Raw genomic sequence first — 24,888 nt, forward strand, 5'->3', positions numbered from 1 at the left:
TTCTTCGGCTTGCAAGCGTTCCCCTTTTTCCTCCAAACATAACGATGGTCATTATGGCCTAACAGTTCTATTTTTGTTTCATCAGACCAGAGGACATTTCTCTAAAAAGTACGATCTTTGTCCCCATGTGCAGTTGCAAACCGTAGTCTGGCTTTTTTATGGCGGTTTTGGAGCAGTGGCTTCTTCCTTGCTGAGCGGCTTTTCAGGTTATGTTGATATATAACTCGTTTTACTGTGGATATAGATACATTTGTACCTGTTTCCTCCAGCATCTGCACAAGGTCCTTTGCTGTTGTTCTGGGATTGATTTGCACTTTTCCCACCAAAGTACGTTCATCTCTAGGAGACAGAACGCGTCTCCTTCCTGAGCGGTATGATGGCTGCGTGGTCCCATGGTGTTTATACTTGCGTACTATTGTTTGTACAGATAAACGTGGTACCTTCAGGCGTTTGGAAATTGCTCCAAAGGATGAACCAGACTTGTGGAGGTCTACAATTTTATTTCTGAGGTCTTGGCTGATTTCTTTTCATTTTCCCATGATGTCAAGCAGTGAGGCACTGAGTTTGAAGGTAGGCCTTGAAATACATCCACAGGGTACACCTCCAATTGACTCAAATGATGTCAATTAGCCTATCAGAAGCTTCCAAAGCCATGACATCATTTTCTGACGTTTTCCAAGCTGTTTAAAGGCACAGTCAATTTAGTTTATGCAAACTTCTGACCCACTAGAATTGTGATACAGTGAATTATAAGTGAAATAATCTGTCTGTAAACAATTGTTGGAAAAATTATTTGTGTCATGCACAAAGTAGATGTCCTAACCGACTTGCCAAAACTATAGTTTGTTAACAAGACATTTGTGGAGTGGTTGAAAAACTAGTTTTAATGACTCCAACCTAAATGTATGTAAACTTCCGACTTCAACTGTATATGCTCCCTGCTTTTTTTTTGGCGTTTAGCTGAACGATCGATGTTCTTCATGTCACTGTACCCCTCTTTCGCCCAAGGCTGACTTTCCAAAAAGCAGGCAATGCCAGCAATACAGGTGGCTTGATGAAAGGCTCCCTGTTAACCAGCTATACTTTTGATACCAATTTCATCCTTCTTCATGAAACTGATCTCAAGCAGAGGTCGACCCTCAGTTTTAATTCGCACCTTTTCCGTGTACCCCAGAGAATGAAAGGGGTTCTTCAACAAAAAGTCTACAAAATTTGACTCTAGCTAGCTACTGCTACTTGCTACTGAAGTCAGCAAGGCAAATTGAAATAAATTGCACTAACTGGTGTGGGGATCTATTTTCTTACAACTAGATGTGATGCCTAGCTTAGAAAGAATACATTAATTATTAAACATAATAGGTTTGTGCTGTACTGATATAGATTGTTTAACATAACAAGCTGTGATTAATGTGAGGAACCGTTAGGGGGTAGGCCGAGATAGACTTGTGACTCACACAAACACTGCCTCTTTGTTAAACCGCTCAAGGACATGTGTACTGCAACAGAAACAACTAACACCTGGCAACAGGGATGCGCCAAGAGTCTGGGACCAGCCTGTGCGCCATCGATAGGTTGGGTAAGTTTAAACCACACCCAGCCTCTACTCTGACAGGCCCAGCCTGGAGCAGGAACTATCTCTGTCAGAGTATTAAAGAAGAACCTTGGGTTGAAAAAGTTAGTTCTCTGTCTGCCCTGCGTGGTGTTTCAGTGGGCCCGTATATACGAACATCATATTTACCATTCAAGTGTTTGCATTCATTAAAATACTAGTCTATTTTAGAAGACGTGTATTGACCTCTTTTTGTTCCTATACCAGATTTGAATTGACGCAATTTAACACTATTTTTTTTATTTTTCTTAAGTTTGATTTGGTTTTTAACCTTATGGTCCACTTAGGAGCCTACAACAAGTCACAGTAAAACATTTAAATTTTTAACCATAACATTTTAACCATTTTTTTGTATACAATCTACATTAACAATCTAAATGGACCAAAAAGAGACAATAGAAAAAACTGTCAATGACAATGTGAGAAAATGATGGTAACTAGTCTGGCCCTAATTCAGGTTAATTGTTTGTTATTTTTCGACCCCCCACCCCCACACACACAGGCTGTGCTGGCTCACAGAAAGAGTGGGTCATCGTCATTTTGGTCAAGGCTCTCTATGGCAGGTTCAGCAACTGAGGGAGCTGACTTAAACGAGTAAGCAGCTGATGTGCCAAAAAGCTGCAAAACATTATCAGGCAGCTGGTGCTCATAGCAAGCCTCACCAGACAGCTTCAGTCCATATCGAATGTACAGGATGGAGTTAAGGGTCTGCAAGGACATCCGATTTCTAAGTTTGCTTTTTACCACACTCATCTGGCTGAATCCTCTCTCGACTTCAGCATTCAAGTGTGGCAAGGACAACACAGACACAGCAGCCATGGCAAGTTTCTTGAAACTGGTTGATATCAGCTGCATCCCTGAACTTCCAAATCTCACTCCAGAAGCCCAGTGTGTTTTTTGTCTCATTCCATTTACTAAGATGGATGGCACGCCATTGCTGGACAATCTTGTCTATCTCTGCAGGGGAGTAGCCAAGGAGCTTGGCTATTTTTTATATTTCTCCAAGGCTCTTATTGTGCTTTAGAGTTTCCTCCACATTGAAAACGGACATGTACTGCAATGCTTCGATGTTGTCCAGCAGTCTCACCCTCAACTCATTAGTGAGGGAGATGGTGAAGGCTACACACCGCTTTCAGACATTGTTTTCATCCTCAGGCGCAAGGTGGAGCTCAGCTGCCTTTGACTCAAAAAGGTAACCAAGGTACGGTTTGGGACCGATGTATCCATCTATTGGCCCTTTGAGTACATCAACATTTGCCAGTGGATTCAGCACCCTGCTGCTCACAGACTTGATCAGGCTAACCAAGCTGTCAAGTAGCTTAAGAGGATCTACTTGCTCTCCCTCAAAAGCTTGATGGCCAACTGTACCTCAACCAGCACTGACTTCAAAAAATGTTTGTTTTGAGGATCACTGTACATGGAGTATAAAACCTAAGCCATGAATCAGTGTTCACTGGACTTGGTGACTGTGAAATGCAGCCTAAGCTCCTCCCACTGGTCCAAAATGCGTGAAACAGCGGGTTCAATGGAGAGCCAACGTGTGGCACACACCTTAGTTATCTGTAAAGGTTTCTCCCCACAGTTGATGGTCTCATTTATGGCCTTGTAGGCCTCCCTGCGCTTTGGAGACACTGAAAACCAGTTATAAGTCTCTCGTACCAAGTACTCCACACTACGGGGGATGGTGTCATTGGAAGCATGACTTACAGCAAGCTGCAGAGAGTGGCACACACAGCGAATAAGAACCAGATATTTGAGGCCATACTCCTCCTTCAGCACATTATGGACCCCATTGTTAATCCCCATCATAACAGAGGCATTGTCAGTCCATATCCCCAGGAGTTTCTCTTTTTTAAGACAACACTTCGAGGAAAGCCACAACAGCACAGGCTATAGATTTGGCATCTCCTCCCTCCAACTCAACAAGCTCCAGAAATGTTGATACAATTGTCTGCTTGGTGTCACTAAAGTACCTTATCACAACCCCCAGGTACTTAGAAACACTTACATCCGTGGACTCATCGAGGAGGAGGCTGAAACGCTGGTCACCCACATCTGCGACCAACTTTTTCAGAAAGTATGGTGCTAGAACACCATTAATCATTTCTGTGCACTTTGTCCTGTGCATTTTGAAGTGGGTAGCAGCAGTGGAGTCTGAGAAAGCAGCTCTACATGCTTCTCCAATGTGATCACATGCCAGCATGGAACAGTGTTCAGCGATAGCTAATGCCATGTTGGCCTCAGCCTTTTTTGCAGAGTCAATTTTTTTTAAACCATAAATGGCAGCTTGTTTTGGATGGAACTGTTATAAAGCTTTGCCTTTTGAGTATGTTTTCATGTTGTCATGTGTTTTTTTACATCACTAAGTTTGGCGTAGAAATAAGCCTTACAATACAGGCAGTATGCCCGTGTATCATCTCCAACAAACAGCTTCAACCAGCCTTTGAATTCAGGGTTTGATTCCCACTCCTTTCTGTATTTTTGAGTGTACAGTTTAGACTGAGACATGATGAGCTAGCCTGCTAGATGTTTAGCTTATGTCACAGAGAGGCACACACACAGTGGACAATGTAAGTGACTGAGGCTGTGTGAGTCAAATGCAGTGATTTATTTTTGTGCAGTGATTTATTTTAGACAAAGAACATTTTACATTTACATCCTGCCCTGAATGTAAGCCTCCGAGGAGCCTCCACTGATATGAATATATGATAATCACTGGAAGTTTTTTGGGTCAATAGTGACCTTCAGGCTATATGGATGTCATATTTTACAATTTATGTCTCCCCTTTTCATGGTCATGGCTAGAAGGGATCCAGTTTTTTTCAAATTAACGTCATATTTGACATTTCATAGCAGATTAGGAGAATTTAGGCAGCAGGTTATGAGAATTAGGTTACAGTTAGGAAAAGGGTTAGGGTTAGCTAAAATGCAATAAAAAATATTTGGGAACAATTTGACAAAAGCTGGATCCCTTTTAGCCAGGACCCCTTTTTCATAGGCCTAGATTACATGGTTGCATTCAAGACAAGGTCGTTTTTTATTGATCTGTTGTCAGTAGAGTAGGCCTAGGCTACCATCGTATTAAAAAATATTCTGCTAATTTCTCCAGTCATATAAAGTGTAGTAGAATTGTATGAAATGTTTATCAAAGGCCACATTTTTCCCATGCAAAGGAAACGTCTCTGATATAGCCTATAAACCTATGCCACTACGCGCTTGTTAATAGCCTAAATGATCACTATCCAATCTACTCATCACAAATGCGATGATCGAGGCATGTAATCCTTTGTTATAACGGTTAATTTTTATGGTGATAAATAGCTTCCCCAAAATGTTAAACTCACGTGACACATGCTAATTGCTAGACTACAAGCTATCTAACTAGCTTAGCATAGCAGCTCAACTAAACTCGAAATCGATCAGACTTCATTTACCAGTGATGAAATGATCGTAGCAGACCAGTTACTGAGAGCTGTCTGGGTTCAGGTCTTGACGGGCAAAACGTTTTTTTCGCTTTTCTGACAATTCTTGAGTGTTATCTCATTGGTGTAACCAATGGTATTTCATGGTTGCGGGGAATCTGTAAACATATTTTTTCCCCCGTTCTTTCCTGCCTTGTTAGAGCAGCCAGATACTCTACAGAAAATGACCGTGCTGATGAATCAACTAGTTTTAGGCACTGTTATCATGCAGTTTGGGGTAGCCACTCGGCTGTTGTTGTCAGAAGAATTAATGCGGTGGTCTTCCAACATGGCCGCCTGGAGGCGTCGTACGTCAACTGCAAGCCATCTATAGCCCCTTTAGTACGGTCATTTAATAGAATCTCTATGCCTCTGCGGATTTGTCTGAGCTGTGCTGCTAAGCAGCCAGTTAGCAGCAGCACCCAGTAGGTCATGGCTAGAAGGCCAGCTTTTGTAAATTTAACGTCAGATTGGACTTTTCGTAGCAGGCAGCAAGCTAATATCAAAGACAGTACACTCAAATATATGTATAAGTTACCCCTTCTGTCTGTGGTACAGTAGGGTTTAGAAACTGTGATAATATTGTTGTTTACAACGGTTTCCACGGAAACCGACGACGCGTGGGAACCGCAAAGCATGATGGGTTGAAATAAAATGCAATGAGAAACACCAACGAAAGCTGCGAGAGATTGACCAATAACTACACCGAATGCATAACGGGGTAGCCAATAGGATATAGGTGCCATCGGGTCAGGTCAGTTACACACCCACATTACTTTTTGTCAACCTCTACTTAGCGGGAGTTGTAGCTGTGAAACCAAGCGTCCATATAGCGGAGAAAACCGGCGTTGGATATTTAGGTAAAACTTAGCTTGGCTATTATGAGATATCGATCGTTATCTTTTGATTGATCATAGGGGAGGAGGTAGTCTATTATTAATTTGGTATCTGAATTGATAAGTAACGTTACAGTTGAAACCGCTATTTGCGTCTGTGAGTGGCACAAAATGGTCATTGACGTTGATTCATCCGCTAGCTAGCTAACGTTAGATTGTCAGACAGCTATCAACTTACATTTTGACATCTAGCTAATATCATGACATACGTATTTGTTAGCGAAATAAGTTAGCACCTGTCTTACACTTAAAGGAAAGCATTGCTGTTTGCACTGAATTGTAAGTTAACGTTAGCTAGTTAACAGTAGCTAGCTAATTTTAACTTGAGTCTTGACTCATTTGGGAAAATGGTGTTAGCTAGCTACTGTAAAACTAGATTTATCAAAGCAAAGGTCAATGTTATCTTTTTTTCCTGAGTGATCATGTGGAAAATTTCACTAACGTTCTTTGGAGAAGATAAGGATTCTAGTTAGCTAGGCAATTAACTTTAGAAGCGTATCCATAGAAACTGCGCAGTAGCGGTGATGGAAATTGTTACGCAACGTAGATAAAATAATAGTTCGCCGGGATGCCATGTACCCATTATTATGTAATTGGTATTTGCACGGCAGCAAGACAAGTGCTGCTTGGTGTGTTAAGCTCTGATCTGAAGATGCTGCTTTAGCTACTAGTGGATGATGAGTCTTAATATGCCAAGCTCTTTCTAGAAGAAGTGAGTACGGTTAAATGCAGGGTGAGCCCAAGTTGATCCTCCCATGCCATTAATACGGTGATGTGTTTTGGGCTCCTAGGGCAACCATGTCTGACAGAAAAGCAGTCATAAAAAATGCCGACATGTCGGAGGAGATGCAGCAGGACGCAGTCGAGTGCGCCACGCAGGCTCTGGAGAAGTACAACATCGAGAAAGACATCGCTGCATACATCAAGAAGGTAGCTACCCAGACGACAGTTCAATGACTAACATGGTCTGTGGTCCATGGAAGTCACTGATGAACTTCACTAACAGCGTGGTGCCGAGACCAGGCTTTGTGGAATCTAGCTCCTAATGCATCGATTTGCCCAAGGTCAATACTTATAAAAATGTAAATTATTAAACGCCCACCGTGTACCTGTTTGGCCTCTGTGGTTGCGTGCCTTTGTTTGCTGTCGTTTTCAATAAACTATAATGAAATACCACCACGAACTGTTTCCTTGTTGAGATTCAACGAGCGCATTTGCACTAAGTTGCTATCTTATAGCAACAGCATGAGCTAACAGTCGGTGGTTGTATTTGATTAATGTTTATTGAAAAAGTATGGGTTTCAGCATTTTTTAAATTTATATAGGCACGGTTTACTCTACAAATTTAGGTACAAGGTTTACGTTTTTAAGTATTGACCTTGGGCGAATCGACAGTCGGAGCTAGATTCCACAAAGCCTGGATGAAGTTCATCAATCTTTCTTCACTGTCGAGTTTAGTCCGCTAGGTCTGTGGCTGAATGACTCTCTGCCTATTCCCCATGCAGAACAGTCAGTGTGACACTTACCATAAATTACACTGTGGGCTGCGGGGGATTGATTTATGATGTTGCTATCAGTTGTCCACAATTGTTAAAATCTTGTGTTTGATGCTCAAACGATCTGTTGAATTGCATACATGGGGAAAGGGATGTTATCCCTGGCTTTGGTATGAAATTCAGTTAAAATAGTCAGACCTTCATACTAAATGTTAGCTGCCTGACAAGTTACTGGTTTACTATAAATCAATGGCAAACTGTATGAAATGTACTACAGTGGTGCTGAAAAAACACTATACTGAACAAAAATATAAATGCAACAACTTCAATGATTTTACTGAGTTACAGTTCATATAAGGAAGTCGGTCAATTGAAATAACTGAATTGGGCCCTAATCTATGGATTTCACAACTGGGCAGGGGCATTGCAGGGGCATTGCACATTGCCTCAACTTGAGACATCTGTGGCATTGTATTGTGTAACACAACTGCACATTTTAGTGGCATTTTATTGTCCCCAGCACAAGGTGCACCTGTGTAATGATCATGCTGTTTAATCAGCTTATTGATATGCCACACCTGTCAGGTGGATGGATTATCTTGGCAAAGGAGAAATGCTCACTAACAGGTATTGTGAACAAATGTCTGTACAACATTTGAGAAATTAGCATTTTGTGCATGTGGAACATTTCTGTGATCTTTATTTCAGCTAATGATACATTGGACCGACCAACACTATTTTTGTAGAGTATATTTAGGGAGGGAACCAAACCATTACCTATTTTAATGGTTCCCTCAATGAATGCTATGTCTGGTTAATCACTGCATTCCTGTCTCTGCCCCGCCCAGGAGTTTGACAAGAAGTACAACCCCACCTGGCATTGCATCGTAGGGAGGAACTTTGGCAGCTACGTGACCCATGAGACCAAGCATTTCATCTACTTCTACTTGGGCCAGGTGGCCATCCTGCTTTTCAAGTCTGGCTAAGGGGCCAGCCGCCCCAGCCCCTTCAACATCAACTGACCATTAAATACGGACTTGACAGAAAGGCTGTATCATTCCTGGTCAACTGGGACTGCCTTTTTCTGTGCTGCTTTCTACTATTTTGTTCATTGTTGAAGAAAAAATACATGGCCATGTGAGAAATTAAACACTTTGTATTTATTTTTGTTTTCTATTACAGTAGATTTGATGTTGTCATTTTTAAAAATTAATTAAAGTGATATCGTTTGGCTTTCTGGGTTTACCTGTTGGAGTAGTTTGTTATTTTAGCTACTTATGTTCACACTCCTTTTTTGGCTATGAAGCATGTCACAAGGTCCATCATCCAAATTGGTATATGGCAGCAGGCCTTTTTTTGTCTGATGACCAGAAACTACATGTGAAAATAGATTATCATCCCACTCACTTAACCATAAATTACACTAGCTCAGGTAAATGTCACACGAAGAGGTAAAGGGCTCTTGGCTAATCTTCTTCCATCAAATCATTTTCATACATCTGCCACCAGGGCTCTAAAGGCGACCAAAAAAATATCCCATATACTTGTTAAGCTTTGCGCTGTACGGGTTTCGAGTATAGAAAGAGTGAGGACTCGATAGCGTCATGGTTGCACCATAACAGCGAGAATCGATTGTAGCCCACCAGATCAAAAGATATGTCCCATACCGGCGCAACATTTTTATTTCCCTACCGCGGGACCGCATTTTACATTCATAAAGTAGTAGGCAGTTCTAAAAGTACTCGCGAGTTAACCATTTTGTTTACACGCAGCCATGTTACCTCACTGTCAACTATCAGTATATCCAAATATTAGGGGCACCGAAAGCAAGGAAAATGTATGGCTTCTGGAGATCAATGATCATGGCGATGAATGACAGATCTCTTGCATGTAGTCATCACGTCTTTGAATAACGTATTAATAGGCCGTTTTTTCCTACAATGTAGAAACCTAATATTCCATAAGTTTCAATGACGGTATTTGTATCAACATTTTAGCTCTTAAACTTGTTTCGAGGGCACGTGCTATAATTAATATAGGCGGCACCTACATTTCAATGGGTGCTACCAATATATATATATATTTTTAATTCAGAGCAGTATTCCACAAGACAATGAGTCCGTTCTAGCTATCATTAACAGCGAACATGTTTATAGCTGTGACAACTTCAATTGAAAAAGATGGACCTGGTTTCTAGGTCTGGCCCAGAGAGCCTACAAATCTCGTTCTATGGTCTGGCCCAAACTAAACTACTTCTGTCCTTTTACAACCAAAGCGAGATGGAAACTTAGTTGCTATTTTTACAGTGTTTAGCATTATGTACCTGTCCCAACATACTTACATTTTAGTAATTTAGCAGACGCTCTTATCCAGAGCGATTTACAGTTAGTGAGTGCATACATTTTCATACTGGCCCCCCGTGGGGAACGAACCCACAACCCTGGCGTTGCAAGCGCCATGCTCTTACCAACTGAGCTAGAGATCCTCCTATGGGAGGTTACACAATGTATGTAGTCAAACTGTTCCATTGTAAATATTTTTAGCGACAAATGGCTAAAAGCTCTTTAATCTATATCAGTGAAGACATGTAGTGTAGGGGTGGATGAGAACCAACTGGAAACTGATATTTGGCAAACATAATCCAGGGTTAGGTAGGTAATACAACAGACTTCAATGGCAGCAACCAAACACCTGATGCTTCCTGAATGCCTTGGTGACAACCCAGCCTGCCACAGAACCCCATTGAGAGTTTTGAATTACAGGGGTGCTGCTGGGCTCTACCAGGACACCGCCAAAAGATTCAGAACATTTCAAATCCTGCCTCAAAACTTCCAACAATAGCCCATCAATACACAATCACATACAGCCAGAGGGTGGGATAGGACTGTGGTGGTACTCTTTATTAAAACATTTAGAAAACCAGTTTGTGAGGGTAGACCCCGTTGGAGAGGCAGAAAGAGGAGCGCAGGTAGCCCTTCAGCTGGGGAACCTTCTTAATGAGGGGCAGCAGCTGAGAGTCTACAGTCTTCTGGTCCTCTTTCCTCTGCTCTGTCAACTGGTACTTCTGTAGCGGGGGAAGAGAAGAGAGAGAGGTAAGAGATAGACTTTAGCTTGTTGCCTACCAATGAAAAGCATGTTCTAGTCACAACCTAGTTTTTTTTTGCCACAACCAAAGAGGAAAGAGTAGTCATCCATTTATTGAACAAAAGACCCCCTCCCAAGTGAAATATTTGAGCAGTCAGTATAAACTGACTGCATTCTCCAAATAACATTCTAAGGAATGAGGGATTAGGATTTATACATGTGTTGCGCATCTAGTACAGGGGTCGGCAACAGGCGGTCCGCAGGCCAAAACCAGTTCGCATGTAAAAATACTAAAATCACCAGGAACCAAGCTAAAAATGTGTTATATTTAGGAAATCTGTTCACCAAGTATTCCCACAAATACCATTTTTTTTATAAACAAATGTGACTGTCTCAATGTAATCAAGGTATGAAATTGTTATTTTCAAATACAATCTCCTTTTTGGGCTTAGTTGTGGTCAATTTGCAGTGTACAAATTATTATCACTATGTTACGACCCGTCGACCATCCGCTCTGACAAATCGGCCCGCATCTGAATCTAGTTGCCTACCCCGATTTAGTATGTGCACACTGCTTGTACGCTACCAGTCCAATGACAACTCAAGTCACCCCTCACTACTACTCCCTCCCACTAGTCTGTAAATCCCAGAAGGGTTTGCAAGTGTGTATAGGTTGTGTATAGGTTGTGTATGTCTAGTAGTGTGGGATTTACCTCTTTCTCTGTGTCAAAGATCTCTCCCTCCTGGTGGCGGGGTCTCCTCAGTCTCTTCTTCTTGAAGTAGGCGTCTGACAGAGTCTTGGGGATCTTCATGCCAGAGATGTCGACCTTGGTTGCTGTAGCGATGACAAACTTTTGGTGTGCCCTGCGAAGGGGGACACGATTCAGGGCCAGGGGACCTAGAGGATGGAGAGAGCAAGAGGGGGATTGAGTTACAACTGAAATGGCAAGAAGAGCATACTTTTCAAAACATCACATCAAGGTAGGATGGATACCTGATGAGGTACTGCAGCTGCACAGACATGAATGTGAAATAAAATCTCACTGGACATTCTGAAATTAACTACTTTATGCAACACTTGTTTTGCCAATTCACCGTGACAAGAATATTTCAAAGAAACCACTGGTTGTTCTTACCAGTTACAAGCAGGAGACCACTAGAGAGCTGCTTCAGGAACACAACACGCTGAAGGGAGAGAGAGAAGAGCCAGTCACTGGATTGCACAGGACATCTACCACATGTACATGCTACAGTAGTGATCACCAACCCTGATCCTGAAACTACAGGATATACAGGCTTTAGTTCCAGCCTAGCGCAAACACACCGGATTCTTTCTTACTGGTAAAACCAAGGGGTAAAGGAATAGTGCCACAGCTGAAACCATCAAACCTTTCTATTAGAATATAGAGCTGATCCATTTATCACCCTCGACTTTGTTACAGTAACAAAACAAAAATAGTACAAACAATTGTACTAGGCCAATGCCAATTTAAATGTATAGGGAAACGCATTACATAAATCTTTAAACAATCTGTTCATCAACTTGAGTTTAATGAAATCTTCCACTTTACACATTTATGTGCTCCCAATACAATGCTGCAAGTGTCCTCTGGCAATTGAGCCGCACTTCAAAGCTGACACCATAGCAGCAGGACCTGCTGGGTGAATTCAGTGTGTGGGCGCAGTCCTGTGTGTGGGAACTACTGTAGTATGCCAGCAGTATGCCTGTGTGAGGCTTGTATATGTGTGTGTTTCTATGTGTGGGCAAGAGGTGAACTGATTTGTCAGTGTGGGAGTATCAGGCAGCTTATCACATGTAGGGCAAAAAATGGCTGCAGTGCATCAAGGGTGTTTAAATTCATATGCACAGCACACAATCTCTGCAATATTATAGGTTGCAAAATAATTATACAGCGAGTAAGCCTGAGCGTGTGAAAGCAATAGATATTTATGATTGAGAGCAGTGTCATGTGTGGCCATGAGGGTCCTCACCTTCCTGCACTGGCATCCAGTTATCAGGACAAGGACAGTTTAAGGTGGTGTGGCTGGAGTGAGGTTATGGTATGATCCAACTCCATTACACATGAGTGTGTGCGCATGCATGAGTATTAATGCATGCGATCTCACCTTTCCGCGGTGGCGTCCAGTGAGCAGTACAAGCACGGTTCCTGGGGTGATGGTGGCACGCAGGTTCCTCTTGTGCTGGCTGAAGGGCTTCTTCCCATGGTTCTTCAGTTTACGGGCCACATCCTCTGTGGGGTAGTAACGGGGCTTTGGGCAAACATGAGTCAAGGGATCAAACACACGACTTCACAAGTGTATAATTATTGAACGCCACATCTCACTACCAGACCTTACTGTATGTAGTATATCGAACTAATGAAAAGTAAAAATCAGCATTTTTATGTATACAACAGATAAAAGCTGTGTCTCACACCGGCATCTTCATCTGCTGAATGTGGTTGTGAACTATAAAATCCAGCGATGGTTACAACGATCCATGAGAAACTTTATGCCAACCACAATTTGGGAAACAATGTTTGAGTCTGAGCGAAAGACTCACCATCTTGCGCATCTTGACAACACGAGTGCCTCCATTTTTGTCACCGCCGACAGTCTTGGTGATGGTGGATGGGGTCTTGACCTTCAGCTTCTTCTCAATCTAAAACAAGCAGTCACCGACATCACATGTTGAAGCTTTCAGTACACTACACAAATAAATTATACGACATTAACCATCATCTAGTTTTTAATAAACCCTGAACCTGTTTGTATTTATTAGGGATCCCCATTAGCTGCTACCAAGGCAGCATGTACTCTTCCTGGGGTCCAAACAAGTCTAACAGTTCCAATCTAGAGAACAAAAGTGACGGCTTCCCCCAGTCTGTGTGCCTCCCCTCTCTCACCTTGGTCTCAGTGGTCTTGGTCTTCCTCTTGTACATGGCCCTGCGGGAATACATGGCGGAGCGGGAGTAGCGACCGATGCCCCTGGCCAGGACAGGGTTCCGGCTGCAGTGAGCCTTCTTGGCCACCTTCTTCTTGTCTCCCTCTGCCATCTGGGGAGAGATGGGGAGCAGAATAGGTTAAACCCATGGAGAATTCTACAATAGAGCAATATTTATAGTATTGAATTACAGGATAGTTGTAACTCCATGGTTGAACATGCATCACTGGTGGATCATGAATGACTAATGCTGGTTAGTTAACTACTTTCAATATGGTGCTGAAACAGAGGGTGACAGGTTAGGAGAGCTAACATTAAACTAGCTAGCTAATTTTCTAACTAAGCACATTGTGGCTTCAGATATTCAAGAACGGGTAACCAAAATGGTTGGCTGTAAACTATGGTCAAATTATTCAAATTACTGAGCAAAACCAGCAGGCCCCATCACTGGGTGATAGTCTGCCACTACACCACTAGCATGCCATGAACATTTAGCTACCTGGATGCACATCTGCAACTTGGTAACATAACAGCACACATCAAAGTGTGCAGATAAAAACAGACATTTCAACAGCTAAGTTATTTTCACAGAATTGACAAAACACCTTAAATGACTGGAGAAAGAGTACACGCAAGCATGGTCAAATTCCGGCATGACAAGTCGTAGCTAACGTTAAATTAGCCATGCCATTCACCTTAAGTTAGCAACCAAGCCGGCTAGCCTTTACGTTTTAGTCGTTTTCAGTAATTCTCTACAATATGCCATTACACACGGGAAGTCATATTCTCTAATAAAAGTAATTACCGTCGCCAGTAAATATAAATTAGACAAAATCTGAAATCTGCTCAAGAATTACGACGCGTTGAGATATCATGTAGCAGACCGTGGGCATACGCTTACGAAACATAACGCTATTTATTTACAAGTCATCACACATAAAACACAATCATATTCAAACATAAAGACTCTTAAGGACATAACCAATCACCCCACATATATTGGATGTGATTATTTCGTGCATTTTGTATAGATGAACACCGATTTTATTTACGCAGTAGTGCAGTGAGAAGCCATTCTTACCTTTACTAGGAAAAAAAGACCGACATCCGGGGAAGTTACGTATATAAGCACGTTGCATTTGACGTTGACGTAAACGACGGAAACAAATCTTGGCCCTTGTAGTCCTTTGAGAAACAACTAATTTATCAATAAAATAAAACAATTTATAATCAATAAACATTGTAAATGAAATCCATGAATGCTGTATTTGTCTGATAAGATGAGTAATGTTCATATTTGTAATTTATGGACAAATCTACATTATTTCCAGCACTCATCATCAAGTAATGAGGAGTTCAATGTGTCAAATCGGAGGGCCTGTTGTCTGGACCTATGGCAGTCTCTATGGTGGTGCCACAGGGTTCAATTCTTGGGCTGACTCTTTTCTCCGTGTATATCAATGATGTCGCTCTTGCTGCTGGTGACTCTCAGATCCACCTCTACGCAGACGACACCATTTTGTATACATCTGGCCCTTCATTGGACACTGTGTTAACAAACCTCCAAACAAGCTTTAATGCCATACAACACTCCTTCAGTAGCCTCCAACTGCTCTTAAACACTAGTAAAACTAAATGCATGCTCTTCAATCGAACGCTGCTGGCACCCGCCCACCCGACTAGAATCACCACTCTCGACGGGTCTGACCTAGAGTATGTGGACAACTACAAATACCTAGGTGTCTGGTTAGACTGTAAACTCTCCTTCCAGACTCACATTAAGAATCTCCAATCCAAAGTTAAATCTAGAATCGGCTTCCTATTTCGCAACAAAGCCTCCTTCACTCATGCTGCCAAACATGCCCTCGTAAAACTGACTATTCTACCGATCCTTGACTTCGGCGATGTCATTTACAAAATAGCCTCCAACACTCTACTCAGCAAATTGGATGTAGTCTATCACAGTGCCATCCGTTTTGTCTCCAAAGCCCCATACACTACCCACCACTGTGACCTGTACGCTCTTGTTGGCTGGTCCTCACTACATGTTCGTCGTCAAACCCACTGGCTCCAGGCCATCTATAAATCACTGCTAGGCAAATCCCCGCCTTATTTTAGCTCATTGGTCACCATAGCAGCACCCACCCGTAGTCTGCGCTCCAGCAGGTATATCTCACTGGTCATTCCCAAAGCCAACACCTCCTTTGGCCGCCATTCCTTCCAGTTATCTGCTGTCAATGACTGGAACGAATTGCAAAAATCTCTGAAGCTGGAGACTCTTATCTCCCTCACTAACTTTAAGCATCAGTTGTCAGAGCACCTTACCGATCACTGCACCTGTACACAGCCCATCTGAAATTAGCCCACCCAACTACCTCATCCCTATATTGTTATTTATTTTGCTCTTTTGCACCCCAGTATCTCTATTTGCACATAATCTCTTGCACATCTAGCATTCCAGTGTTAATACTAATTGTAATTATTTTGCACTATAGCCTATTTATTGCCTTACCTCCATAACTTGCTACATTTGCACACACTGTATATATATTTTCTGTTGTATTTTTTGACTTTGTTTTTTTACCCCATATGTAACTCTGTGTTGTTGTTTTTATCGCACTGCTTTGCTTTATCTTGGCCAGGTCGCAGTTGTAAATTAGAACTTGTTCTCAACTGGCTTACCTGGTTAAATAAAGGTGAAATAAAATAAATAAATAAAAATGATGAGTTGTCTATGAAAATATTTTTTATCTCTATAGTCTCATAGGACCAGTTTCCAGGACCAAGATTACGGTGGCGTTCCAGGTCACCTTCGTTGCAGACACACTGCACATTGCTATATTGATGTGGATCCTGAGATACATTACATGACCAAAAGTATGTGGACACCTGCTCATCAAATATCTCATTCCAAAATCATGGGCATTAATATGGAGTTGGTCCCCCCATTGCTGCTATAACAGCCTCCACTCTTATGGGAAGGCTTTCCACTAGATCTTGGAACATTGCTGCGGGGACTTGCTTCCATTCAGCTACAAGAGCATTAGTGAGATCGGGCACTGATGTTGGGCAATTAGGCCTGGCTCGCAGTCGGCGTTCCAATTAATCCCAAAGGTGTTTGATGGGGTTGAGGTCAGGGCTCTGTGCAGGCCAGTCAAGTTATTCCACACCAATCTCGACAAACCATTTCTGTATGGACCTCACTTTGTGCACGGGGGTATTGTCATGCTGAAACAGGAAAGGGCCTTCCCCAAACTCCCGACCCCCCGTCTCAGCCTCCAGTATCTATGCTGCAATAGTCTATGTGCCAGGGGGCTAGGGTCAGTCTGTTATATCTGGTGTTATTCTCCTGTCTTATCTGGTGTCCTGTGTGAATTTAAGTACGCTCCCTCTAATTCTCTCCCTTTCCCTCCCCTCCCGGCGGACCTGAGCCCTAGGACCATGCCTCAGGACTACCTGGCCTGATGACTCCTTGCTGTCCCCAGTCCACCTGGTCGTGCTGCTGCACCAGTTTCAACTCTGCTATTTCAACCTCTAAATGCCCAGCTATGAAAAGCCAAGTGACATTTACTCCTGATGTACTGACCTGTTGCAACCACTGTTTGACCCTGCTGGTCATCTATGAACGTTTTAACATCTTGGAGAAAAATCTGGCCTTAATGGCCATGTACTGTTATAATCTCCACCCGGCACAGCCAGAAGGGGACTGGCCACCCCTCAGAGCCTGGTTCCTCTCTAGGTTTCTACCTTTCTAGGGAGTTTTTCCAAGCCACCATGCTTCTACATCTGCATTGCTTGCTGTTTGGGGTTTTAGGCTGGGTTTCTGTATAGCACTTTGTGATGCCTGCTGATGTAAAAATGGCTTTATAAATACATTTGATTGATTGCCACAAAGTTGGAAGTACAGAATCGTCTAGAATGTCATTGTGTGCTGTAGCGTTAATATTTCCCTTCACTGGAACTAAGGGGCCTAGCCCGAACCATGAAAAACAACCCCAGACCATTATTCCTCCTCCACCAAATTTACAGCTGACACTATGCAAACCATTTCTGTATGGACCAGGTAGCCTTCTCTTGGCATCCGCCAAACCCAGATTCGTCCGTTGGACTGCCAGATGGTGAAGCGTGATTCATTACTCCAGAGAACGCGTTTCCACTGCTCCAGAGTCGAATGGCGGCAAGCTTTACACCACTTCAGCTGACGCTTGGCATTGCACATGGTGATCTTAGGCTTGTGTGCAGCTGCTCGGCCATGGAAACCCATTTCATGAAGCTTCCTACCAACAGTTATTGTGCTGACGTTGCTTCCAGAGGTAGTTTGGAACTCGGTAGGGAGTGTTGCGACCAAGGACAGACCATTTTTATGCGCTACAGCACTCGGCGGTCCCATTCTGTGAGCTGGTGTGGCCTACCACTTCGCGGCTGAGCCGTTGTTGCTCTTAGATGTTTCCACTTCACAATAACAGCACTTAGTTGTCCGGGGAAGCTCTAGCAGGGCAGAAATTTGACGAACTGACTTGTTGGAAAGGTGGCATCCTATGACGGTGCCTCATTGAAAGTCACTGAGCTTTTCAGTAAGGCCATTCTACCGCCAATGTTTGTCTATGGAGATTGCATTTGACCTCGATTTTATACACCCGTCAGCAACTGGTGTGACTTAAATAGCCAAATCCACTAATTTGAAGGAGTGTCCACATACACAAAAGTATGTAGACTTCAGGCCTCAGACAGTGAAATAGGCCTAGTAACTACTACACGATACTCCATGAAGAATCACCAACAACAATCTCACACATGACAATTTGTGAATCCAAACTTTGAGATTATATTTCACTTTAATCATAAAAAATATATATCTTTACAGGCAACCTGACAGCGTATACATGTCTTACATATACACACAGTATTTAGGGCAATGGTGATCCCTGCAAAGGAGTGATAATTCAGGCAAGGAGAGAAATTCTGGATAAAAGAGGCAGTTACTGCTCTCTTTCCACAGAAAGCAACATTGGTTACCTCAACTCAAACACTCATCTCAACTGTTCATATGCTACAGCGAGAGGTAAATAGTATGCCCTTTACAAAAACAGGAGTTAGCTCTTCAGATTCACAAGGCCTCTTTAAGCAGATACAGACAGTATGGTTGCCATACATGAACGTTTAGAAAAGGTAACAGGAATATGAAGCATCCAAGAAAGGAGGGAGTTTATCAGACATTTGTGTTACTAAACATACAAATACCCTTTTCTTCTGTGTTCAGAGAAACAGCAGCCATTTTCTGGAGTAATTATGAGGAGATCTTGGTCTTTTTTTTTAGCGTAGATGCTGGAGTCGTCTAATTTGAAGCATGGATCAAACATTCTTTTCTTTTTTTACATTGGAAAGTGGATATTCTTACATTTCAAGTCAATACTAAGAATGCACTCTGGTGTTTCAACTCTACATTGGACAACAACCTAAAGGTCTTATTCGAGTGTGTATATGGCATTACATTTTACATTTCTCTATTGAGTATGTAGGGGTGTGGTGTGTGTTTCGAGTGTGGATGGTATTGCAAGTACACTTTTGAGTGTGGATGGTATAGTATGTACCCTTCTGAGTGTGGATGGTTTGCTCGGTTCCTCAGTGAGTGTTCTCTATGATGATGGCGATACCCTGACCACCACCGATGCAGGCTGATCCCACAGCATACTTTCCCCCAATCCGCCTAAGGAGGGAGAGAGAGAGAGAGAAAAAACACAAATGAAAATCACTCATCTGTGACATAACATGAATTGCTCAGCCATTGAATTGTGTTATTTATTGGTTTGGCTCCTGGATGCCGATTGTCTGAAAGCTGTGGTATAGCAGACAATATACCATGGGTATGACGCAAAACTACTTGTTTATTGTTCTAATTTACATTTTAGTCATTTAGCAGACGCTCTTATCCAGAGCAACTTACAATTAGTGAGTGCATACATCTTTTCATACTGGTCCCCCGTGGGAATCGAACCCACAACCCTGGCGTTGCAAGCGCCATGCTCTACCAACTGAGCTACACGGGACTAATTACATTGGTAAGCTGTTTATGATAGCAATAAGGCACCTCAGGGGTTTATGGTATTTGGCCAATATACCACCGCTAAGGGCTGTATCCAGGCACTCCCTGTTGCGTCATGCTTAAGAAGAGCCCTTAGCCGTGGTATATTGGCCATATACACCACACCCCCCTCAGGCCTTATTGGTTAATTAAAAACCTCTTGCCTGTTCCCTTACATAGTACAAACAAATTGTTAAAGATTTGATTAGACAGTTAGTTCAACTACATATTTACAGAGCGATAAGAAGTGATCTGAGTAGTAAGAAGACTACTGGTGTGGTGGGGTTACCTGAGCTCGTGGACCAGGTGAGCAGTGATGCGTGCTCCAGAGGCTCCCAGGGGGTGGCCGATGGCAATAGCCCCTCCATCAGCATTACTCTTCTCTGGGTCCAGACCTAATGCCTTGGCAACCGCCAGGTACTGAGCAGCAAAAGCCTCATTCACCTGAGAGACAGCAAATGTGACAGAGAGAGCGAGAAGGACAGGCGAAATCAGAGCAGGAGAAAGAGAGGGAGAGACAAAGGGAGGAAGTAAATTCTACAGGGTGCGCTACAAAAATGAGATAGAGTAAAGCAAAACAGAGCAACCAAATAGCCACGATTTTCTGCATCAGTTCCTACTTCCTATTATTGAACTTGAAAACAGATGGGCATACCTCCACCAGATCCATGTCTTGGAGGGTGAGACCGGCTTTCTTCAGGGCTTCAGTGATGGCTGGGACTGGGCCTGAGGGGGGAGAATGACAGAACCTTACCAACAGAAACCACTTGATGGCCATGCTAGAAAGGCCTATATTTGGCTGTATATGTTTTCATCAAGTACATGAGCCATTTGTTGCCAGTCACCCACCGATTCCCATAATGCTTGGGTCACAGCCTGAGACGTGATATGCCACTATTCTTGCCAATGGGGTGAGCTTGTGCTCCTTCACAGCTTCCTCACTGGCTATCACCACGGCAGCAGCTCCGTCAGACACACCCTGTGGAATAGGAAAATAACATGAAGAATAGTACATTCAAAACTAGTACACAGGATTTACGCTTAGCACAATACAGCACACTAAAATGATCTGCACTCCATTTACAACCAGTGTGCTTGGGGATAGACTGAATGTGATACTCTGTTGGCAAGAGTTGGTAGGAATTGGATGAAAGGGCTTGGACCCAGATTGTATCAGTCTTGTTTAGTACTCACTGATGCGTTGGCGGCGGTCACCGTTCCTCCCTTCTTGAAGACAGGGGGTAGCCTAGCCATCTGCTCCAGGGTGGTCTGGGGCCGAGGGTGCTCGTCCTGGGTCATGGGTACTTTGCCCTTCTTTGCCTTCACTTCGATGGGCGCGATCTCTGCCGTGTAGTGGCCCGCCTCGTGGGCTAAGGTTAAGAGAGCACACAGACAAAGTCAGGGATGTGGTCAGCGTTCAGATAGAAATCTGGAAAAACAGTTCATTGTCATGACAAGTTGCAGATGTACAGTTGAAGTCGGAAGTTTACATACACTTAGGTTGGAGTCATTAAAACTTGTTATTCAACCACTCCACAAATTTCTTTTTTAACAAACTATAGTTTTGGCAAGTCGGTTAGGACATCTACTTTGTGCATGACAAAAGTAATTTTTCCAACAATTGTTTACAGACAGATTATTTCACTGTATCACAATTCCAGTGGGTCAGAAATTTGCATACACTAAGTTGACTGTGCCTTTAAACAGCTTGGAAATTTTCAGAAAATGATGTCATTGCTTTAAAAGCTTCTGATAGGCTATTGGAGGTGTACCTGTGGATGCATTTCAAGGCCTACTTTCAAACTCTGTGCCTCTTTGCTTGACATCATGGGAAAATCAAAAGAAAATCAGCCAAGACTCAGAAGAAAAAAATTGTAGACTTCCACAAGTCTGGTTCATCCTTGGGAGCAATTTCCAAACACCTGAAGGTACCACGTTCATCTGTACAAACAATAGTACACAAGTATAAACACCAAGCCGTCATACCGCTCAGGAAGGAGACGCGTTCTGTCTCCTAGAGATGAACATACTTAGGTGCGAAAAGTGCAAATCAATCCCAGAACAACAGTAAAGGACCTTGTGAAGATGCTGGAGGAAACAGGTACAAAAGTATCTATATCCACAGTAAAATGCGTCCTATATCGACATAACCTGAAAGGCCACTCAGCAAGGAAGAAGCCACTGCTCCAAAACCACCATAAAAAAGCCAGACTGCGGTTTGCAAATGCACATCGGGACAAAGATCGTACTTTTTGGAGAAATGTCCTCTGGTCGGATGAAACAAAAATAGAACTGTTTGGCCATAATGACCATCGTTATGTTTGGAGGAAAAAGAAGAACACCATTCCAACCATGAAGCACGGGGGTGGCAGCATCATGCTGTTGGGATGCTTTGCTGCAGGAGGGACTGGTGCACTTCACAAAATAGATGGCATCATGAGGAAGGAAAATTATGTGGATATATTGAAGCAACATCTCAAGACATCAGTCAGGAAGTTAAAGCTTGGTTGCAAATGGGTCTTCCAAATGGACAATGACCCCAAGCATACTTCCAAAGTTGTGGCAAAATGGCTTAAGGACAACAAAGTCAAGGAATTGGAGTGACCATCACAAAGCCTTGACCTCAATCCTATAGAAAATGTGTGGGCAGAACTGAAAAAGCGTGTGCGATCAAGGAGGCCTACAAACCTGACTCAGTTACACCAGCTCTGTTAGGAGGAATGGGCCAAAATTCACCCAACTAATTGTGGGATGCTTGTGGAAAGCTACCCGAAACGTTTGACCCATTTACACAATTTAAAGGCAACGCTACCAAATACTAATTGAGTGTATGTAAACTTCTGACCCACTGGGAATGTGATGAAAGAAATAAAAGCTGAAATAAATCATTTTCTCTACTATTATTCTGACATTTCGCATTCTTAAAATAAAGTGGTGATCCTAACTGACCTAAGACAGGGAATTTTTTACTAGGATTAAATGTCAGGAATTGTGAAAAACAGAGTTTAAATGTATTTGGCTAGGTGTATGTAAACTTCAACTGTATTTCTGGTTTTCTGAGGACAGATAATCTGGAATTCCTTATTAAATCAGGACAGAGTCTGCATGCCTTAAGTAAGGATCGTAAACATGTGAACGTAGTTATGGTAAGTGTTGACCTCTGACCTGCCTTCCACCTCTGCTGTGTCTGGTGTGCGTATTTGTCACAGTCGTCTCTGCTGATCTCATATTTCACTGCCAGGTTCTCTGCTGTGATGCCCATTGGGATCTTAATGTGCAGGTCAGTAAGCCCCGCCCACAGAGTGTCCTCTAGCTAAGTCAAAGAAGACAGAACACGTTAGCTTAGTCCTTGGCATTGGTTTAGAGTAGCTGTTAACAGGCTCTTGCGGTCAAAAATGACAAACTATACAGATTTTGTACTTACCTCTCCTCATTTATTAATTCAATACCTTGAGGTCGAGTCCGAACTTGGTTCCGAAGCGGACGTTGCGGACAGCATACGGCGCCTGGCTCATGCTCTCCGAGCCTCCACACAGTACCACCTCTGAATCCTTCAGACAGATTTCCTACAGAGACAGACACACACAGGGTCTTAAAGGGGACAAACGCACAAGGCTGCTAATGTTCCTAAGCGATCAGCAGAGGCAGAAACCATGCACCTACGATTGACCTACAAACCCTCAAACAACAAAAGTGTATGTGACACTGCAGCAAAAAGGACTTTACTGAGGTCTCTGTGACTCAAAACTTTGCATGTTAATAATGATTTATTTTTCTACTGTACAGTGGGCACGAGTCCAGTTCAGACAGAGATACTTTAAAAAATGCTCAGTGGTGAGTAACAGTATAGACTATGTAGAGTTTCAGTGTCTAAAGTATGTCTAATGTACCTGATATCCATTGATAATGGACTGAAAGCCGGACCCACAGAGGCGGTTCACGGTGAGAGCAGGCACTGGAATGGGCACCCCACACCTCAGGCCCACGTGACGGGCGATGTATGGAGCATCTGCAGAGCTCTGGAGAGAAAGAAAGAGAATCAGCCATATGTCTGCTCACACATTTCCCTCCTAGAGTTTATCCTTGCCTCTGCTTGCTCTTTGGAGTTTTAGACCCACCTGCATGACATTTCCAAAGATGACACTGTTGACAAGCTCAGGTGCCACTCCCCCAGCAGCGAGGGCAGCCTTGGAGGCATGCTCTGCTAGGTCTGTTGCACTGTGGTCCTTCAGCACCCCACCGTAGGTGCCAAACGGGGTCCGCTTAGCAGACACAATAAACACATCTGGATGGAGAGAAAGAGGAGTCTGGGTGTGAGATGACTAATCCAGCTTTACTGCAGCTTTCAGTTGTTGACATGGTCTGAGTGACAAAACAATAAAAATATTGGACTTGAAAAAAGGCTGTTTGATAGAGTCCTATCATAAAACTCCACTACAGTGTCATTGCAATTCTCATGCAACTATGAGTAGTGCCACTGTAACCTTTACCCTACATTCATTTCCAACTCACCTAGCCTTTAGAAATGCAACGATACAGAGGCAACTGTCAGTTGTTGAATATGTGGAGGGCAGACACTTGACAACAAAAACATTCGTTTACATGTAGAGACAGACTGACAGCTGTCATTCATTCATTCATAATAATAATGATCACAGCTGGGGAGGATAAACGGTGACAATTCTAAAGGGGAACACAATGTTTAAATTCACAACTGTAGGCTATACTCAGTAGTGAGCAACTAGCCATGAACAATGGTTTGAACTTTATCGACTGTCTGGAGCTGCTAGTTATTATTTCGCAGACAGACATTCTATCAACGTTACTACGCAGACACCTTTCCAGAGCAATAAAAACATGTTGGCAGAAAACTAAAGCATGCATTTCGTGGCGCGTGGTTTATGCATAATAACATAGTATTACTTACTTCTGAGCAGTGACATAATGTTGATTCCTCCTTACGTCCACGAAGGTCAGTGTATCTATTTGAACGCGGTGTCAACTTAAGGGGCTTTTATAACAAACTCTGGCAATATTGGGTCGTCACTATTTGCCACAGCCACAAAGTAATAAACCCCGCCCATTTCTAAAATGTATCTTCTTAAATGGTGATTTAAAACCTAACCTTAACCACACTGCTAACCGTTTGACTAACCCTAACCTTAAATTAAGACAAAAAAACACATTTTTGTTTTCATGATTTTTTTTAACGATATAGCCGATTTTGACTTTGAGGCTGTGGTAACTAGTGGAAATTTGACCTTTTGCCTAAATAATGTGTATCTAATCATTGAGATAACAACATTCGACAAAATA

The 24,888-nt window shown here is 42.8% G+C and overlaps 3 protein-coding genes across 3 annotated transcripts; 1 reads left to right on the forward strand and 2 right to left on the reverse strand.

Moving 5' to 3' along the window:
- The first annotated feature begins 5,837 nt into the window (after window positions 1–5,837).
- On the forward strand, window positions 5,838–8,695 carry LOC311145128 (dynein light chain 1, cytoplasmic). The gene is made up of 3 exons (XM_084181321.1): window positions 5,838–5,930; window positions 6,758–6,896; window positions 8,311–8,695. Exons 2-3 carry the CDS (start codon window positions 6,765–6,767, stop codon window positions 8,446–8,448), a joined length of 270 nt encoding a protein of 89 aa, XP_084037447.1. The 5' UTR covers window positions 5,838–5,930; window positions 6,758–6,764; the 3' UTR covers window positions 8,449–8,695.
- A 1,646-nt stretch (window positions 8,696–10,341) lies between these two features.
- Window positions 10,342–14,590, reverse strand: LOC311145129 (large ribosomal subunit protein eL6-like). The gene is made up of 7 exons (XM_084181322.1): window positions 14,572–14,590; window positions 13,453–13,602; window positions 13,110–13,208; window positions 12,674–12,817; window positions 11,683–11,731; window positions 11,260–11,444; window positions 10,342–10,526 (listed from the first exon to the last, which is right to left on the reverse strand). The coding sequence occupies exons 2-7, from the start codon at window positions 13,600–13,602 to the stop codon at window positions 10,374–10,376; spliced, it is 780 nt and encodes a 259-aa protein (XP_084037448.1). The 5' UTR covers window positions 14,572–14,590; the 3' UTR covers window positions 10,342–10,373.
- Window positions 14,591–18,306: 3,716 nt separating this feature from the next.
- On the reverse strand, window positions 18,307–24,629 carry LOC311145114 (3-ketoacyl-CoA thiolase, mitochondrial-like). Its single transcript, XM_084181305.1, has 10 exons — window positions 24,500–24,629; window positions 23,691–23,857; window positions 23,463–23,591; window positions 23,022–23,138; window positions 22,738–22,885; window positions 20,767–20,942; window positions 20,422–20,551; window positions 20,228–20,298; window positions 19,862–20,016; window positions 18,307–19,197 (listed from the first exon to the last, which is right to left on the reverse strand). Exons 1-10 carry the CDS (start codon window positions 24,513–24,515, stop codon window positions 19,113–19,115), a joined length of 1,194 nt encoding a protein of 397 aa, XP_084037431.1. The 5' UTR covers window positions 24,516–24,629; the 3' UTR covers window positions 18,307–19,112.
- Between the last annotated feature and the right edge of the window lie 259 nt (window positions 24,630–24,888).

The sequence above is a fragment of the Coregonus lavaretus genome (assembly GCF_964263955.1).
Source record: "Coregonus lavaretus genome assembly, chromosome: 17".
Lineage (NCBI taxonomy): Eukaryota > Metazoa > Chordata > Actinopteri > Salmoniformes > Salmonidae > Coregonus > Coregonus lavaretus.

Coding starts and splice junctions, on each gene's coding strand:
- LOC311145114 (XM_084181305.1), bottom strand. Junction 23,139..23,462: donor CCATTATCAATGGATATCAG/GTACATTAGACA, acceptor CTGTCTCTGTAG/GAAATCTGTCTGAAGGATTC. Junction 20,017..20,227: donor AAGACATGGATCTGGTGGAG/GTATGCCCATCT, acceptor GCTGTCTCTCAG/GTGAATGAGGCTTTTGCTGC.
- LOC311145128 (XM_084181321.1), top strand. CDS start 6,765: ATGTCTGACAGAAAAGCAGTCATAAAAAATGCCGACATGTCGGAGGAG. Junction 6,897..8,310: donor TCGCTGCATACATCAAGAAG/GTAGCTACCCAG, acceptor TGCCCCGCCCAG/GAGTTTGACAAGAAGTACAA.
- LOC311145129 (XM_084181322.1), bottom strand. CDS start 13,602: ATGGCAGAGGGAGACAAGAAGAAGGTGGCCAAGAAGGCTCACTGCAGC. Junction 11,732..12,673: donor CTGGACGCCACCGCGGAAAG/GTGAGATCGCAT, acceptor CTCTCCCTTCAG/CGTGTTGTGTTCCTGAAGCA. Junction 10,527..11,259: donor TCTTTGACACAGAGAAAGAG/GTAAATCCCACA, acceptor CCCCCGCTACAG/AAGTACCAGTTGACAGAGCA.